Consider the following 19,635-nt stretch of genomic DNA (forward strand, 5'->3'; position numbering starts at 1 on the left):
TAAAATTGATGGAAAATTATAAATAGATTAAAAAAAACAAGCCACACAAACACTAACATTCAGTAATTATTTATAACAGACATTTTTGCCAGATGCCTTCATCGTTGCAAAATAGAACGATTTTTTAAAAAAGAAAATAGACTGGAACTCAAAGTGACTGAAGCCACCTAAAGCAAACCTTAATTTATGTTTGGCCTTACATGAAATAAAAGGCAACTATAGGAGTGACTGGAAACATTTTTCCCTCATGCAAGAAAATTTCTTCTCTTCTTTCATAACACTACCAATTCTAGACAATTCCACTGAATAAAACAATACCACCATATAATGTAGGAATCTATTAGCGTTATGTAAATCACAAATTCAACATTTTACGAGGCTACAAACACGCTGTTATATCTTCCTCTATACTCTCTACAGGAATAAATTACATGTTTCTTCAATGAAATATTCATACAAATTATTACCTTCTTGCTGAATGGGTTCCTTTATTGCCCTAAATTTAAATCTATTTTCTCTAACAATGCATATTTAATAGCTTCTATTAAGACAGTAAGAAAACTAGATTATGCTGTAGCTTCTATTAAGATGTTAAGAAAACTAGATTATGCCGGTTTATTTGTTACTATCTATCTGTCACATCTTAAGAGTACATGACCTTGGTCAGGATTATCAGGCTAAAAATAGAATAACAGAACTAGAAACAAGCTTACATCCAGAAGAATGTTTATACAGCCCAGAAAGTCGTCCACACTTTTACCACTGCTCTTGCTAGTTCTGGCTGACTGAGCAACTTGCTTAAAATAACGACCCAGGCCTTTAATACCCTGTATCTCATTCAGTTTCTTCGCAGCTTCAATCACAGAAAATTCATCATCATGATCCCAGATGTCTAAATGTAAACTGTCATTTTCCACATCTTCAAGGTCACTGGAAGGTCAAAAAGAAATTATATGGTTGAGAAAGTCATGTGACTAATATAAAGGACATTACAATATGTAGTGTTTCAGAAATTTCAGTTTCAGGCCTTGTGTACAGATGAGTATTTTTCGATTACTTATAAACATGCTTAAGGAAAAACAACAACAAAGGGTCAGGGTACTTAATGACAATCCTTCTGTGAATGTTTGGTTAAAAGTCCTTTGAATACTTATGTAGCAGTTAGGCACACAAGAAATGATTATTGTCGGGTCTGCAAACATTCACAAATCTTTTAACCTGTACATTTTAAGAGTTGTAACCTGTATCCCATCATCACACTACCATGTACAGGAAAGCAGTTTGAAAGAAAGCCTTGAAATGAAATGCAATAAAATAAATTTACTACAAGAAGTTATCACACATTATACATCTTTTAAAAAAGTGACTATGTCCTGTGTATTTAATCTCAACTTACAATCGAAATTTATCATTCCATACTGGATTCAATGTATTAGGGATAACTCTTGTAGTTTGAATATATTTTGCTGGTAAAAGGTCTCTTAGTGCAGCAGATTTCTTTCTTAATGAGAATTTCCTCAAACCACGCTTGTCCTTATCTTTGTAACGTCCCGAGTTTTCTTCATCTGACGAGCCCAGACTTCCGCCCTCCGACCCTTCAAAATTCTCCACCCTGCGGGCAGGCATGATACCCAACATACAATAAGGGTCACTGAAGCCTGTAAATAGATATTATTTTTATGTCTATAATAAGTTTACAAGCTGCATGCCTTCATATGTGCCAAAATATTTTAAGAAAATCAAACTTGAGAAAAATGTAATAAGATTTTTAATAATAGAAGTAAAAAGATTCAAGTAAAGATTTACATGTTATGTGCAATTATTGGCTCATTTAGCACTGCGATTAATGACAGACATTTCAGTATTTTTAAAAACATATTTCTTCTGTGGTAATAACACAGTAAGGGCTATTTTCACATATTTGGACCTCCTTTTGGTAATTTACATGGATTGTAAAACAACTTACTTTTTTAACAGCTCTAACTATTGAAATTGCAACAGAAATACATTGAATTGTGATTTTATATATGCTGACAGTTAATAATGGACATTTCCTGCTAGGAATCTGTCTTATAAAGCTACAAAGTTTGTATTTGTTAGCCTGTGTATGTATACAAATGTCACATGTCTGCTTAAAGCTCAAATACAAAGATTTCATGGGGGCAACTCTATAAATCATTGCTATATCTCCATGGCCAACAAAATGTCAGTCTGCCATTACCAATTTTCATATCCATGTCACCATTTTACTTTACGCCATTGCCAATTTTATAAATAAAGATATGTTTGTTACAGAGTAGTAATTGAAAGTTCATGGTAATGAAGAAGAAGGCAATATTTTCTGACACATTATCTCCTGCAAAAGACAATCTTGTATGTTTCTTAAGTACAAATCAATTTTTTCAATGGATTAAGTCTGTCAGTAAAAATACGCTCTTCCAAGCTAAGCTACAATGTGGCACTAGAGAAACTTAATAATATATATGTCTCTACAGCTGATGTTTAAGGTTTGCCCGAATATCTTCTGAATTCATTAATACATCATTTATAAGAAACTTTCGTCCAATTAGACTTTGTCTAATAATGAAATAATAAATATTTTGTAAAACTGTATCCATGTTAAACATTATTATGGCTAGCACATGAAAATTTTGTTTGCAATATTTATACTAGGAACTTTTATAATATTACAATTATGTAGATCAGTATAAAAATAATGCCTTGCGTAACCACAAGGGACAAACAATCTTATTGGTAATAAAAATTATTATACAACCATTTTCTCTATGGCATATTGTTTTATAATACTGGCACCAGGACACACACTATCAGGTCCTTAATTTTTTTTTTTATCTAATATCTCCTCTCATATATAATTATCTAAAGCACTAAAATAATCTAGAGCACTATAATAACATCTTATACAATAACAATCAAGCCTGCTCATTTATATATTACAACCACATTGGCCTATTATTAATACTATAATGGCCTCAACCATCAATTTTGGGAACAAACCATTAAGGCATTCTGTGGATTCCATATCAACTGTCTTAAAGGCAAAAAATATTTCATCCCATTTTTAACTATACTTGAATATAAAAGTTCTGCTCGCTAATTTCCTGAGGTCTCTTCACACGTATATTATCTGCCAATTTTGATTGCACACAGTTCTGAATAAATGACTTTAATTTCTTGAATCTCTCATTCTAATGGAAATGCATCTCATTGTATTTAAGCTTACTTGTCAAAACCAGGCAATTTTCTAAGCACTGAGGTGCCATACTTTATTCCTACAAGATATCCTAAGAAAAGTTTGTAAGTTCTTGCCAAAGAATATATAAGTACAGTACTTTTCTCAAGGATACTCTAAGATACATTCTTGCCAACCAGTACTTTTCTTTAAGATATTCTGAGAAATATTCTGAGAAATATTCTTCCCAACCAGTATGCACAGTACTTTATGACATTCTTAAAAATATTCATGCTTTACTATTGGCAGTAACTACAGTGCGACTTCCTCCTCAAACAGTCACCTCTTACCAACAGCCACCTCCTTACAACAGCACTGCCGATTTCAATTCAATCTCAAATGGCGACATTTTAAACTGATTTGCAAATCTAAAACATACTAAATACATAACCATGCATGTATTGTTTCTATGAATTCAAGGTCAATAATGTATTTCAAATGGCCATGTATTCCTGACTTTATTAAATTACTCCATGAAAATGTATCATTTGACAGTATGACATTTTTCACTAAATTAGGACATTATGTATCGTGACACAGTAACGTTTATATCGTAAGATAAATTACTTCAAAGTGATCAGGTAATTAAAGTGTGCCCACGTCTAAGAGCTAAGCATTAATGGGTCATCAATTTAAACGAATACTGCCTGACTAAAAGCCGTATGTAGTATCATGTCTAACTTGACATTTCCGGGGTAAACAAAAAGTCACATAAAAAACTTCTAATAGACCAAAGCTTAGGATACGACTGTGTCAACAGCTGATCAATTACAAATGATAAGGCCGATTGCATGCTCTTTTTATCTTGAATATTGATTGAAAATTGATCTTTTAATTATTCTCAGAGAAGCTTTTTATCCATCCATTTTTATTATCGCGTCATGCTATTTTGTATCATAGCAAATAAAAAATCCATGGAACCACAAAAGTTATTTGATACAGATATAAGAACAGGGAATGGCCTATTTACTGCCCACTCAGGGGTGAATATAATATAACTCCAGGTCTATTATCTCTGATAATGCATTAGTAGTTACTGCCAAAGCATAACTCTATGACAAGAAATAAAATTTGTTTCTTTCATTTTAATTGTGAATTTAACAAATTTTGTGGTAACATTTCAGCCATCAGTCCACTAAACGGCTTTCCTGGATAACTAACCATTAACAACAAAGTTTTACACAAGTTTTTGTTTGTGTGTTTATTTAGATCATAAGGGACCGAAACAGAAAAGATTATTTTGGCTAATCTCAGGTGTTATAAACTTAAAACCACCTCACCTGCTGGAGCTAAGAGATGCATCGACTACAAATTAATTCAAACCCATTTAGTCGCCTCTTACGATCACACAGGGTTAAACGGTGACTGCAATTCTGATGCCTCAACCCATAAAGGTAACCCCTCAGCCACAAGGGCTTTTTACACAAGTATAACAGATAACTAATTCCACATAATATCTGAATCAGTCTGTTGAGAGACAAATGCTGAAAATAGACTCAATAAATGTCCAAGGACAACAAACCCACAAAAATTTCACCTCGCCAAAAGATTAAACCGGTGACCCAAAATTTGATGCTGAATTTCTATTGAGCTTTAAGCAGCAAAAAATTGACATTCACATGTATCTTTCGCCTGAGTGACATTTAACCCTAAAGCTACTTCAAATCCCAAGGGTAGAACTATGCATAAAAATACAAAATATTTTGGTAAAATAATGAAAAACAGGAAAATATAGAGAACAAGAGCCCGGTTTGAGCCGGGTGATGCTCCCCGAATAGGTTTTGGACACAGGAAAGTACACCTCTTGTAGTTTCAGAGTTATGTCCCTGGAAAAAGTTCAAAGTGCAATAATTCCAAAATTAAGAAAGGCAGAGTTACTGTTCTTTGCACTGCACTTCTAATCACTGTTATCTATCAACTTACAAAGTTTCTTGTTGATATCTCTTATGGTTTCCGAGTTATGTTCCGCACAACTTCAAAAAGTAAAAATAAACAAATGGCAATAACTCCAGAATTAGGCAAGGCAGAGTTATGATTTTCGTGCACTGCACATCTACCCATTGAGATACATCTACCTACAAAGTTTCATGTTGATATCTCTTATAGTTTTACAGCTATGTCCAGTACAAGATTTTTCTATAAGGGGAGATAATTCAAAAATGAGGCTTAACAGAGTTATGGTTCTTTTGCACTGCACTTCTACTCAATGAGATCTATCTACCTACAATGTTTCATCTTGATATCTCTTATAGTTTTAGAGTTATGTTCCGGACAAAGTTCAAAGTGTTGAAATTAACAAAGGGCAATAACTCCAAAATTAGGACAAAAAGAGTTATTGTTCTTACCACATCTACCCATTGAGATCTATTCACCTACAAAGTTCCATGTTGATATCTCTTATAGTTTTAGAGTTATGTCCGGACAAGATTTTTCTATAAGGGGAGATAATTCAAAAACTGGGCAAAATAGAGTTATGGTTCTTTGACACTGCACTCCCTCTCAATGCCCTCTACCACTGTATGAAGTTTAAACAAATTATCTCCAAGGGTTTTCAAGTTATGCTCCGGATAAGAAAACGGACGGACGGACGGACAGACGGACAAGGCGCCGACTATATGCTCCCCCGAAATTTGTCGGGGAGCATAAAAATCCATTGGTAAATCAAAGGCCTTTTATGACCTTGACCCTCTTGATCTCATATCTGCAAGAAGATAAGGTAACTACATGCTATATAATTATATAATATGATTAACTCAATTAAGAAGTAGGTTACAAAAATGTATTTTCAGTATTGGTAACCTTAACCTTGATGACTGAAAGAAGATTTTGCAAAGTGCCCAATATACTAATTATCTAAGCCATCTGCCAATAAATAAAGACTATTGTGACAAGAGGTAGAAAGACTTTTTTGTGGCTACCATTACATTGTTCTTATTAATGCAATCATAATGTAGCCAACATCAGCCAAATTATAGAGACGAAAAATGGGTCCCTGAAGAATGATGAAATAAATTTTTACTGTGAAAACTAGACAAGGTTGTTATCCTCCAGGCAGCCACATAAACTGTTTCCAAGTAACTAATTAGTTTCCAATCAGCAAGAAAAATAACATTGAACTTTCCCCAGAATTACACAATCATGCCCCGACTGTTTATAGGGAAATAAAAGTAACAATTATGAGGTATCCTAGTGAGGTATCAAAGAGAAAATCATAAGCAGCTGCTTGGTAATTAAATAACTAGATGTTTCCAACAGGTCTCAGCCAACGCATGTCCAAGTATGAACCAAATCTCCCAAAAATGACAAAGTTATAACAATTTTAGCAATTTGGTCATGTAAAGGTAAAGGTTATATTTGCATTATTAAACAGGTTGGTTTTGTCATAAGTATTGTTTTGTTTATGTTTGATATCAGATACATTAAAGCTAGAGACAACTTAAGGTATAGTCAATAATTTGACATTCATTGTCTGTATCATTTAAAAGTCAAGCTGGTCATGCATGAATTATGCAACATATGTTGAATCATTCAGAAGTATTGTATTTTGTTGCTGTGTCCAAGATATGAAACAAATCCATCCATTTATAACAAAGATATGGCAATTTCAGCAATTCAACATTTTGGCATTCAAGGTCAAGGTCATTTGTGAGGCAAGGTCAAATTCAGTTTTCACTTTTTGAAGGTGTCCCATGGGTGATTGTGTCCAAGTATGGAGACAATACATTCACATTGCAGACTTAAATCACCAATTAGAACACAACAACTAAGAAAAATTCAAACATTTATCCTCAAGATCAAGGTCATTTACGAGTGACAAAGGTCTTGCCCTTAAGAATGTTATGTCCAAGGATGAAGACACTCCATCCAAAACAACAAAGATAATAGCCAGCTATAGCAAAAATAAAGCAAAATCCAATAATTTTACATTCGAGGTCAATGTCTTTTATGATCATTTATGAATCAAGATCAAGTTCAGTAATAGTCGGCAGATAAATGTTAAAGTGTTAGAATGGCAACAGAAACAACACTATGACGGTAAAAAAGCTCTGGGATTTTTACTACAAAATGTTGGGCTTATTTAATTAGTCTCAATCCACAGTTTATAATCAAAGCACTTATAGTGACTATTTTATCTTTAATGTTCTAGAATCAGATTATCTTTATTTAGAAATGGTTTCAAACACAGGAATGGCTACATAAAACTGTTATACTAAAAGTAATGTCAACCAGTTTCCAAAAAAGCTACAATATGCCCTCATTACTACCAATTCATAGGCATACTATCTGTCTGGAATGAATACATTTTCATGTAAATCTTGCCCTGTAAGACTCTAATTAACCTTCTTCTATATACCATGTCTAAGCATTTTTTTCCCTTCAATTATAACTTAAATAATCATCATGTCTTGAAATGGGATCAACAGTGATGAAATTAGCATTCCCTTCATGCTTATAAGAGCCAGACATAGTCTTCTTAATCAAGATTTACAGAAAATTTCCTCAGTTCTGGGTCAAACAGACGCTTGCTTGGTTATCTGTCATTTCCTGTGATGGTACTGAATAATACATGCAACAATTATTGTGGAATTTGATGTCTTAATGATTAAATTATCTCCCCTTGATACATTCATTACAAGCAATATCAAATGACATTTGATTGGCTGTAAAAATACCATCAATGGGGAATTAGTAGTAAAATAAGGTTTTACCTTCAGTGACCTTGACCCAATTGACTTCTTTTTCAAATGAAGTTATTTAAAATTAAGTTAAAGAGATATTTAACTCAAATTAGCATGGGACATAACTTTGTCAAAATATATTATATAATTTAAGTACTGCTGCCATCAATTTTCTTTAGATGATAGTCTGATAATAAACAAATGTTCCAAGTTTCCAAGCAATATCTCGGATCTGAAACTGTTTGATTAAAACTTCAGGGCTTATGCAAAGCCCTTAGTTAGAAAGGGGATGTAATCATGAGTCAGGTAACTCTTGCTTACAAGCACTTGGTAGGGGACAGAGTCAGATGACAGTTGTTTTCCAAAGTTAAAACCATAAGTTCAGTAAGTTTTATATAAAAGTGACATATTGTAACAAAATACATGTATATTAAAACCTTAAACCTGCTGGCAACACATCGATAAATTCAGTAGCAAACCCCATGTTAAAGCCAGACCAAGTGTGAAGAAAATATTTTAATTTCCTTGAAAAGCTGTGCTAAAAGCAAGAACATTTATGGGAGTTGATGATAAAGCAGTCACATGATCTGCAAACCAACACTTTGAATCATTAGTATTGTCACACTAACAATTTCACCAATTTTGAAAAAAAATAAAATGTTTTTTTGTTTTTTTTATCATGACGCAGTGTGATGTGTCAGTAGGCATAATAATGTTATAACTATTGCCTGTAACAAGTGTCGTTCTTGAATCAATTCCTAATACCAATTAAGCCCATATTCCCTTTATCTATGCTATTGATTGCAGAACAATCTTGTGAATGTCTAATACAGACTTTCATTATTTCCTTGCCTCTATACACTTCACTACAGCATTGTTAAGAGCTAACTCTGACTCCTTAGGTGATAATAATGCCAGTTTCTAATGCTACCAGTAATTAGACCTAGGCATAGCCTATATAATTATGTCTATACCATCTATAACAGCTGCAGTAACTTCTGTATATGTTGATGGTTCAGTTTTTGTATCTTTACATAATTTAGAACCCTAACATGAATTTAACAAGCAAAATTAAGACATTTGACATTAAAGGTCAAGGTCATTTATGAATAAAGGTCAGGTTTAGTTTGGTCGACTTGAAGGTCTTGTCTACAGGATTGTTGTGCTCAAGTATGAAAACAATACACCAACAACTTAAACAAGAGGACCATCATGATGGCCCTTATATCGCTCACCTGATTATGAAGGGTAAATCCCAATTTCCAGGATATTTGGACTGCAAAAGTAGCCCCTAGAGTGTTAACAAGGTGTTTTCATATTAGGGCTGTGTGCCCTAATTTTTGACCGAAGGTGACCCATATTCGAACTTGACCTAGAAGTCATCAAAACAAACTTTCAGTCCAATTTCCGGGATAATTGGCACTAGAGTGTTTTTTATTTTTTCTATTTTTAGCTCCTGTGACCTAGTTTTAATCTGAGATGACCCATGTTCAAACTCATGTAAGCAATTACTTAGACAAACATCGTGACAAAATCTGATGATAATTGAGGCAAATATGTGACCACTAGGGTGTTAACGAACTAAATCTGGATGTCCGACAGACATTCAATGATCCTAAAAGCTCACCCTGAGCAAGCTCAGATGAGCTAAAAATGATCAAGGTTAACGTTTGTATGGCAACGGGAATGCTGCCATGACTGTAACATCATACCACTATTTTTTCTTCAAAAAGAAATTGACCTAATAATGAAAAGTTTCCAAACAGGACTGTGATAACAAATTAGAGTTGGGTATCTCTGCTGAAAATGTTACACAATATTATCAGGATACATTGGTTGTATAACAAAACACTTAGACTTTTCAGCCTTCCTCTATCTTTAAATATGCCATAAAGCAATAAACAATAAGCAATTACATGTTTACAAAACAATTGTAAATGTTTAAACAATTAAACCTGACAAGAGTGGAATGTATCACCATGTATCAATTAAAAGACAACATTGTATCACAATGCTGTATGGCATGGCAATAATCATGATTCTTGCATGTCAGACAGGATTATCTACTGTTTACTCCGGTGCTAGAAAACCCTGTCTTACACCCCCATGTAAGACAAGTCGCGTGTTTTAAATGACGTCATTGCCGTGCGCCTTTTATGAATGAATTGCGTTCTTAGGATGACGTCATTTTACCATTATGAATGAAGTTGTAAGTTCATACGCTACTATAAAAAAAGTGCGTAATGAGAATATCAGTTTTGCGTAATTTCTGTTCCGAAAGAAATTGACATGTAATATGCAAGAAAAAGAATCAACCACCGGCTATCGGTACAGACAGGAATATCTAGCTCTCGGGTAACTGTTTAGCCGAAAAACTGCAGTGCCACGCGTTACTGCCGTAAACAGTTACCCTCAAGCTAGATATTCCTTTCTGTACCAGCAGCCAGTGTAAGATTCTTAAACTCTGCAACCATCTCCAACAAAAATATAGCAGCATTGAAATCATTTAAAGAACATAACATGGTGTAACACCAAAATAGACTATCATACCATGTTGAGACATTGTTGTGATTAGAATTTTTTAACTTTACTCTTTTTTGTCTACATTATTAATCAGAAAAATCTCATAATAAAACCCTTCCCTTTTTATCTTACTTCCCAGACTTTGCCTAATTATGGTATACTTGAAAATTAATCCAGTAATAAAAGTAAAGCCTCTGGAGTGTTTATCTTCAAAAGGTTAATTGAATACAGACTTGCAACAAGTGCAGACACTTTAATAACTAGAAGCCCTAGGGCAACATGTCAAGGCAACCAGATTTCAAAAGGTCGTATTCCAGTCTCCAGTGTCTGATTATGCTTAACATATATGATGATAAAGTGAAGTTGTTAAATCCCCCATTATATGACAAAGTGATTGTCTAGATTAACTATTTTACCATTATGACCTTGACATTTCACCTACACAAATAGTTCAGCATGTGATGCACTTTCTTTGTTAAGAGATTTTCCAGATAAATTAATTTACTATAATGATGACCTTGACCTTTCAGCTACACAAATGGCTCTGCATGTGATGCACTTTCTTTGTTAAGAGATTTTCCAGATAAATTAATTTACTATAATTGTGACCTTGACCTTTCAGCTACACAAATGGCTCTGCATGTGATGTTTTCTCATTATGATAGTGATCACAGAATCCAGCATCAAATATCAGTTCCAGTACTTGCTAAAATTGTTGAAAAAAATGTCCAAAATTTAACTCTTGTGTGTCCTTGACCTTTGAACTAAATACACATATGGCAAGACATACTTACTCAAGTCATTTGTGCTTGTTTTAAAGTAACCTTTCTTTTACATGAATATGATCAATGCATGATTGTATGGACAAAATGCTTTAAACAAAAGTTTGACCCTTAACCTTTAAACAGACCAATGAATGACCTGACACATTTAAATCCCCATCAAATAAAAGAGATGAAGATTATAAAACTGTTTTAAACCAATATTTGAAATTCAACCTCTGTAACTTGAACCTTGAGCTATTACACATTATGGCTTACTTGCCAGTGTCACACTCACTGTGTCTCATCATGTTAAACATCTATGCTGAATTATCATCAAATAAGAGCCATATTGTCTTGCAGAGAGTCAGTTTTAAAACAATATTGTTTTAATTCTGGTATTTGACATTTTAATTCTGTTATTGCAACATTAACTAGCTGTGTCTTATTGAGCTTCACATTTGTGACATGCTATTTTGGAATCAATTCATCAAATCTGACAAAGAAGCAGCCCTGCCAATAGCTAAAGTGCACTAAATTTTACCCCTGACCTCAAACTATCATCAAGATAATATTTAGCTATGATTTTGGTTTGTGTGCACTTAAAACATCTGCTTGAGATTAGTTATTTAAGAATTCATTGATCTATTTGAAGGATTTTTACAGCCAGAACAATGACACTAGGACTAATGCCCTAAGAACTGCAAGACTATTTGGACTGCAAGGATATTTGGACTGCAATCACATAAGGACTGCAAGACTGAAAGAAACTTGCGACTGCAATGCCACTAGGACTTCAGGCCATCAGAACTGTAAAGCCACAATGACAGTAAGGACACAAATACTGCTAGGACACTGGGACTGCAAGGAGAGCAGTTAATGCAGTTAATCAACAATTATTGGCAGTCTTATTGTTTTATACAAGGCATAAATGCACCTGGTTAACTACATAGCATCTTATTTTATAGTTATATCATTCTGCACAAATTCTAAAAAATATAATTATGCAGGTCTATTTTTTAGTTATTATCTCCCTGCATTAAATTTGCTTTATCTTTGATGACAGGAATGTTTTCTTTTACTTAAAATTAAGACTGAAATATTACAAAAGATTATACTACTGCTTTTATTCTAGACAATTTGGTGTTTGATTTTCCCCACAATATTTCAATATTACAGTCTAAGTGTCTATTTTCTCATTACGATATTGCATGCTTGGCATAAATAGGAATCCACTTAATTTCCTCATCAGGCAGTTGGGATATTTGTATTATTTTTTATTTCATATTAAAACTGTCAATTAAACTCTGTTCTGTATTAAGCCTGAGTAGTTTTGTAATTTGTCTCTATGAAAAGAAAAATATTTAAGTATAACTTATTCAAGTATTATAACTTCATCAAGAATTAAAGAGTAGAGGAGATAATAGAAACATTAAAATTATAACATAACAAACCCAATTTCATTGAGTCTGATCATCCAGACAATTTGTAAAGTAAAAACATTTGAGCCGCGTCACGACAAAACCAACATAATGGGTTTGCGACCAGCATGGATCCAGACCAGCCTGCGCATCCGCGCAGTCTGATCAGGATCCATGCTGTTCGCTTACAAACTCTATTACAAGTAGAGAAACTGATAGCGAACAGCATGGATCCTGATCAGACTGCGCGGATGCGCAGGCTGGTCTGGATCCATGCTGGTCGCAAACCCATTATGTTGGTTTTGTCGTGACACGGCTCATTTCTCATTGGAATCAATGACGAAAAAACTGATAGAAATTTTCTGGTCAAAGCAGAATTTTAGGGGGATTTGTGGGTTTTGAAAGCCTTAAAATTTAAAAGAGTAAGATACAGTCTAAGAAGCGAGATAGTTGTATTAATAAAAAATTAATATTTGCAATTCAACAACTTTTAGGAAACTTTTTTTTATGATCAATGTTAAAATTTCAAATTCAAGGGTTTTTCATGACCATTCAGTTAATTTTTATGTTTTGTTTTTTTGTTTGTTTGTTGTTGTTTTTTTTTCTCAGGCAAAATGTCAAATTAAAGGGTTTTTTCAAGACAGGCACCAAAATCATGATTTTTTCCAAACTTGTGTTAAAAAATGGACAAGTATATCAATAATATATCAATGATCGCTAATGACCAGCAAATCAATGATCCCTTATAACCAGTAAAACAAGCAATTATCATAGTATTGCAAGCAATCCATAAGTCCCCTACCGGTAAGAGCCCAAGCAACATTCTGAAGGGCCATTGGCCATTCACTTATGTTCCTATTTTAAGTAAATTTGTTGAAAAAGTTCTTTTAAAGTGATCACAGGAAACAGTTTTTATGTAAAGACAGACGGACTGAAGGACACTCTAAAGTTATTTTTTAAACATCCCTGTTATCAAAATATAACATTTTTAAAATCCTATCATGATTGAAGAAGTTGGAGTAAAAATTACCAATTTCTCAAAAAAAAGTCTAAGTTCAAAAGGGGCAAAATTCTGGAAATAGTCTTGCTAGAGTATTGAACACTCACAAATGTTGAGTAATAATAAGAAACATTTATATGACAAATGTTGAGTGATAATAAGAAACATTTATATGAAGTTTGAAGTAGATACATCAGAAAAAGAAGTTATTCAAAAAAAAATGTTTTTTTCATGAAAATTTTAAGTTCAAGGGAGGTAATTCTGATAAATTTTGCGCTAGAGCTGTAAACCTTGTCACATATGATGTGGTTGATGACAAGCAACTTATATTTAAAGTTTGAAGAAAATACCTTAAGAAATAAAGAACTTATAGTGAAAAAAAACTTAAAAACTAGAATCAGAAATCTTGAAATTCAGTCTATTTGTTGCCATAGCAACCAGAATTTTCAACATAGGAAGATAAGAAAAGGATGTGCATTATTTCCATACTGCCATCTACCCATATGTCAAGTTTCATAAACATACTTTCAGTACTTTTTGTGTTATCACTGGATCCAAGTTATGTGTAAAATTTGCCATATTTTCAGTTTATTTGTTGCCATAGCAACCAGAATTTTCAACATAGGAAGAAAAGAAAAAGACGTGCATAATCTCCATACTGCCCACTATCCATATATCAAGTTTCATAAAAATATTTTCAGTACTTTTTGCGTTATCGCGGGATCCAGGTTATGTGTAAAATTTGCCATATTTTCAGTCTATTTGTTGCCATAGCAACCAGAATTTTCAACATAGGAAGAAAAGAAAAAGACGTGCATAATCTCCATACTGCCATCTATCCATATATCAAGTTTCATTAAAATATTTTCAGTACTTTTTGCGTTATCGCGGGATCCAGTTTTGTGGACGGACGGACTGACGGACGGACAGACGGACGGACGGACTGACGGACGGACAGACAGACAGACGGACGGAGGGTAAACCTAAAGTCCCCTCCGGTAAACCGGTAGGGGACTAATAATAACAATATTTATAGGGATGAAGACTGTGGAGTGACACACTGTAACACTTAAAGGTATGAAAAGAAAATGAAAAGCTGTCAAACATATCTCAAATATAAAGAGAAATGTAAAAACTAAAGTAAATCTGATCAAGTCTAAAATAATTCTGAACAAAAAATCTTCATTGCAAAACAAAAGAATCACAAGAACTTCAAAATTGGTCAAATAAATTCATGTTTTTTTGGGTAATTCTTATTATGTAAATGATTTTCATATTAAAAATAAAATACACAGAGAATGTTAAACAGTCCAAGATAATCTACCTCAAAATATCAATAACGTTCTATGCTGGTGGCAAAAACTATATACCGTAATAATTCTATTTAGCGCCCATCCTCTAATAGACGCCCACCCCCCATATTTTGGACAAAAAACGGCCATTTTTCAGCCCAAAGTTGAAAAATTAACTGCCCCTTTTAAACGCCCATCCCCTGATTTGAGTACAATTGAGCTTACCTTTACAATTCAAGTTTCCTTATTTCCGTTTTCACGTAGGAACGAACTTCCTTTTTCTTGTCTTTTTTTCCGTAAAGTTTATATGTACACGGTATTTCAATGCCACCACCTTTTACAAAAGTTCCTTTTGATGACGAACGCGGTTCTCCAAGTATTTCGGCACTGATTTCTACAATAAGTCCATCTTTGAATAATTTTGTAAGAGGCTGACATAATCCCTCCGGTATATCTCCAACAAGAGATCCATTATTTTTTACGATAATTGCGCTATCACTATGTTCATTTTCTGGTTCCAAATTACACTGAAGTATAGTTCCGACTGGGCATGTATATTTGTAAACGTGATATCCCTTAATAACAGATTTTATAGACACAAGCATAGGTGTTGCCATAATTCAATGTGTTTTGTGTATAAGATATATATACATGTATAAAAAATAACCATTCCGAGATGCCAAAACTCACGCGCCTATTTCATTACGTCAGCAAGGTCGACGTGCGTGGTTCAATGTATTGGGGCCCAACATGGGAGATTAGTTCTGATTAAAATTATTTTGAACAATAGACGATTGTCTTTTTATATCAAAATCCCGCATCAATCCCTTAAGGAACATATATGCTTGTGTCAGTAAAATCGGTCAGAACTATTCTTACTTTTTTTTAACAATTAGATCTATATTGGCGGGTAAAAAATGCATAATGATCGGACTCAAAATATTCCATTGACTTTTTGAATTGTATAGAACATCCCAGATTACAGAGTTAATTGGTAACCTTACATAAATATTTCGTTGGGAAAAATCATAATATTTTTGCAGTAAAAATGCGTGAGGCTCATTTTTTATTCCCGTGCTCGGAAACCGGACTCTACATGCACGGTATTAAAGTGCGGAAAAGAACAGACTTAAGCCGGTACGTTACGATACCGAAATCGACTTTAGCGTTGTCTGCAATTATAAATCAACATCCGCTCTATCTTCGGATTCGTTATGAGGGGCGAGTGGATTTATAAAGCCTTGCTTAGAAAATTAGTTTGTCTTATGAAGATGCGTCTCCAATTAACGCCCATCCCCAACTTTCGAAAAGTCTATGATTCTAATAAAAGTCTGGGCGCTAAATAGAATTATTAAGGTATTTCAATTCAAGCAGGCACAGTGCTTTTTTTTTCAGGGGAGGATGGCTTTTTTTATATTTCAATGTGATAAATGATTTTTCACATCTGAGAGACTGTAAGGGTTGGGGGAAGCGGGGAGACGTTAACAAATAAGTTTATTGTAAGATCCTGTATATCAATTCTGTTCTGTAAATGACATACTAGATATTGGAACTGACAAAGTTAATCAACTTAAACAAGCTATTGATTGCATGACTGAAAACAAATACTCAGCCAATTTCTGTAGCCTTCAAGATAAAACAAAAATATGATAAAATCTCTCAAAGGGATAAGTCTAAGAAGCTGTTTCAATAACATTATCGTTAGAAAATCAATTACTGCTATCTATAAGCATTACTGTCAGGTTCCTTTAGTTTATGACATAAATTAACTATTGATTAAATAGTTATTTCTTTATTTGTTTCCTAATACATCTGTCATTGCTTCAATTGAATCACTCCAATATGTACTTTAAAGGCGTCTACAAGGGTTAGATATAGACATAGAGCAGACTGAAAACTACAAAATAGAATTTATTTTAACTCAATAATTTATTATGCCTATGTACTGTTTGGCAACATAGTGTCCTAAAATATTTGAATATTTGATGACCTTTAGTCTTAACTTTTCACTCTGAGAAATTTGAATTTAGTATAACATAGTTACAAGATTGATCACTGGTTACATTGTGTTGTCTGATGATAACCTTAGTAAAGCAGTTGAGGAGAAGTTTATACAAGTTTTGTGACAGACGGACAGATGGACAGACATTATAAGAAGATACTTATATGTAGCTACTTCATTGTTCTCTCTATAGGTCTTTTTAGCCATAAAGCTCACCTATTGTTCCTGTAGCTACAAAAGTATCTAAATGTTTGCTCGGACAGACATTAAACGACAGAAATGGGATTCCTTTATAAAATGTTGCCTCTACTCTGCAGCAGGCAACACAAAAATTACCAGTATATATAATTTATTTGTAACACTTGTCTTGCTAGACTCAGTAACAAGGGAAGCTAGTAAGGTTCAAGTCCTGATGAAACATTTTTTCCCTAATATTTTCTTTTTTTTACATTTTGATTATATTTTGCCAAACTTGACCACTTTGTGTTATAATGCATTTTTATTGACCACATTGCACCACTTGACATGAATTAATGAACAATTACATTATAAGTTACCAAAGTTATGAAAAATAAGATACACAGCCTTAATTAAACAAAAAATGCTACACATAATTTAAAAAAAGAAATAAGTAGTTAATTCAAGAAATCTTTTTTTTAAATGTTTTATTGAGAATTCACTTGAAACAACACATTTACAATTCCATCATATTATGAAACTTACAACTTAAAGGCCATTGGACATATAATATTATCAATTAAACTTTCGAGGACTTTACTTAATAATTATTAAATACCAACAGGGCAAAATGTAATAAATTGCAACACTAATGAAAATCCTCATGAAATTAATCAGACCCAGGTCAATATTGCCAAACAATAGTTCAATCTATACAAAAAAAAAATTCACTTAGGGCATAAATACTCATTTACAATGAAAATAGATAATGGCATAAGCTGTATATCTATGCAAAGAATAAAAAAAAACTTTTCTCTAGAGTGCGACAAAATAAACACAAAGACATATTGAAGAAAATAACATTAAGCTATTTAGCTCTCTAAGTTAGAGATATATGTTCTGCGAAATGATAAAAACAGCCCCCTGGGAACTATATAATACTATAAACACTGTACCATCATATTTTCTGACAAGTTCTACATCACATGTTCCTGCTTTAAAACACTCATCAAAGTAAGTAATTTCTCTCACTTTCCTAGGAAATAATTCAATTTACTTAAACCATGCCCAAACATTTTCTGACTGATTTATTGATCAAGGATTTAGCGTATTTATATATAATGATTTACATATAGTTCAAACAATAATGTTGTTACTCGGCCTAATTGGAGATGATCTTGAATTTCTGTTTTAAAACAGAAGCCGCCAATAACTTAGTCTTCTTTTGTCTGGCAGTTTTGGCATACAATTTAGGGAATGGGAATTGTTGCAATATATTCTGCAAGTTTTTTTCCAACTAAAAGGCAAATCTTTATTTTACTCTACTATAAAAAACAATTAGAATCTTAATATTTGCCCATATTGTCCTAAATTAATATGACATTTCATTTATAACTTTAAATACATTAATTTTAATCAAGAGATTCTGGAAATATTTTTCTTTGCGCTTTATTCTAGGTCACTGAGATAACAGTGTTTCTTTAAGTTCAATATAATATCTAAAGGTGATTTCATGAGCAATAATTGCTGGGCATATCTGAAAGTTATAATAGGCCTTTTTGAAAGTACTATAGGCTAATTTGCTGTGAATGACCCTCATGACTTTTTTTCTGTATGCAAAACAGCTAGTGTCTGAGACTTCCAGGCATATCTGAAGCTTTTTTTACACGAAAATTGGAAACAAAAATTAGGACTGCTATATAATAATAATACTGATGGAATATTATGGGGAAAAAACAGGATTGAAAAATTGCTGAATCTGCTAATTTTCACCCAACTTCAAATTGAATCATGTCATTGAATGGCAGCATGGCAGAGTGGTAAACATGTCAGACTAAAAATGCCAAGGATTGCTGGTTGCATGGGTTCGAAACCTGTCAGGGGCAAACCGTTATTTCCATGAGCAAGAAACTTAAAAGCTTACACTCATTCAGCTCATGCAGTACTGGCTGGTTCCGGAAACGGATTCAAGAGTGTTTCAATAAGCTTATACAGTATTAGCTTCCAGCACAATCAAACTAAAATAAATTTGTATAAACTAAATTGAATTCTTGATTGTCATGCTTAAAAACAGTTTTCAATTCATATTCATTTTGTATATTGACTAATGTAAAAACAAGAGACAATGCAGATAATATTGTGCTGAAATCTTATACATGTACTTCCTTTTAAGCAATTAATTTACCAGAGACAAAAATAAACGCGACATAGAATTTTGACATGCAGAAGATAATAAGATATTATAGACTTCCAAAACAATAATATAGCGAGACAAAATAATGAATCTCTTTGAATATTCAAACTGTTTCTTGTCAATTTAAATGACATCCCTAAAACCATTAATTTTCATTCATCTTTATTCTAGATCACCCTGGTATTGACTTAAAACAATAAGACTCTGGTAAGAGGGTAATATGGCTGAGAAAAATGTAAAATGCTCCCAGAAACATTATTGTGTGTAATCATAATTTAACAAAGCAAGATAATCAGTTCATAGTAAAAACTTTTATATGATTTATGGTCTAGC

At 33.1% G+C, this 19,635-nt stretch overlaps 1 protein-coding gene across 6 annotated transcripts in view; it reads right to left on the bottom strand.

Annotated features, from left to right (window-relative positions):
* LOC132739868 (BAI1-associated protein 3-like) overlaps positions 1-19,635 on the bottom strand; it is a 105,278-nt gene that overhangs the window by 39,205 nt on the left and 46,438 nt on the right. For all 6 annotated transcript variants that reach the window (XM_060727683.1, XM_060727680.1, XM_060727682.1 and 3 more), the window contains 2 exons: positions 1,397-1,658; positions 714-930 (listed from right to left, as the gene is read on the bottom strand). In XM_060727683.1, the coding sequence (XP_060583666.1) occupies positions 714-930; positions 1,397-1,658 (479 nt within the window). The remainder of the gene's footprint in view (positions 1-713; positions 931-1,396; positions 1,659-19,635) is intronic.

Source organism: Ruditapes philippinarum, unplaced genomic scaffold (assembly GCF_026571515.1).
Source record: "Ruditapes philippinarum isolate M1 unplaced genomic scaffold, ASM2657151v2 ctg315_1_1_1_1, whole genome shotgun sequence".
Classification (NCBI taxonomy): Eukaryota; Metazoa; Mollusca; class Bivalvia; order Venerida; family Veneridae; genus Ruditapes; species Ruditapes philippinarum.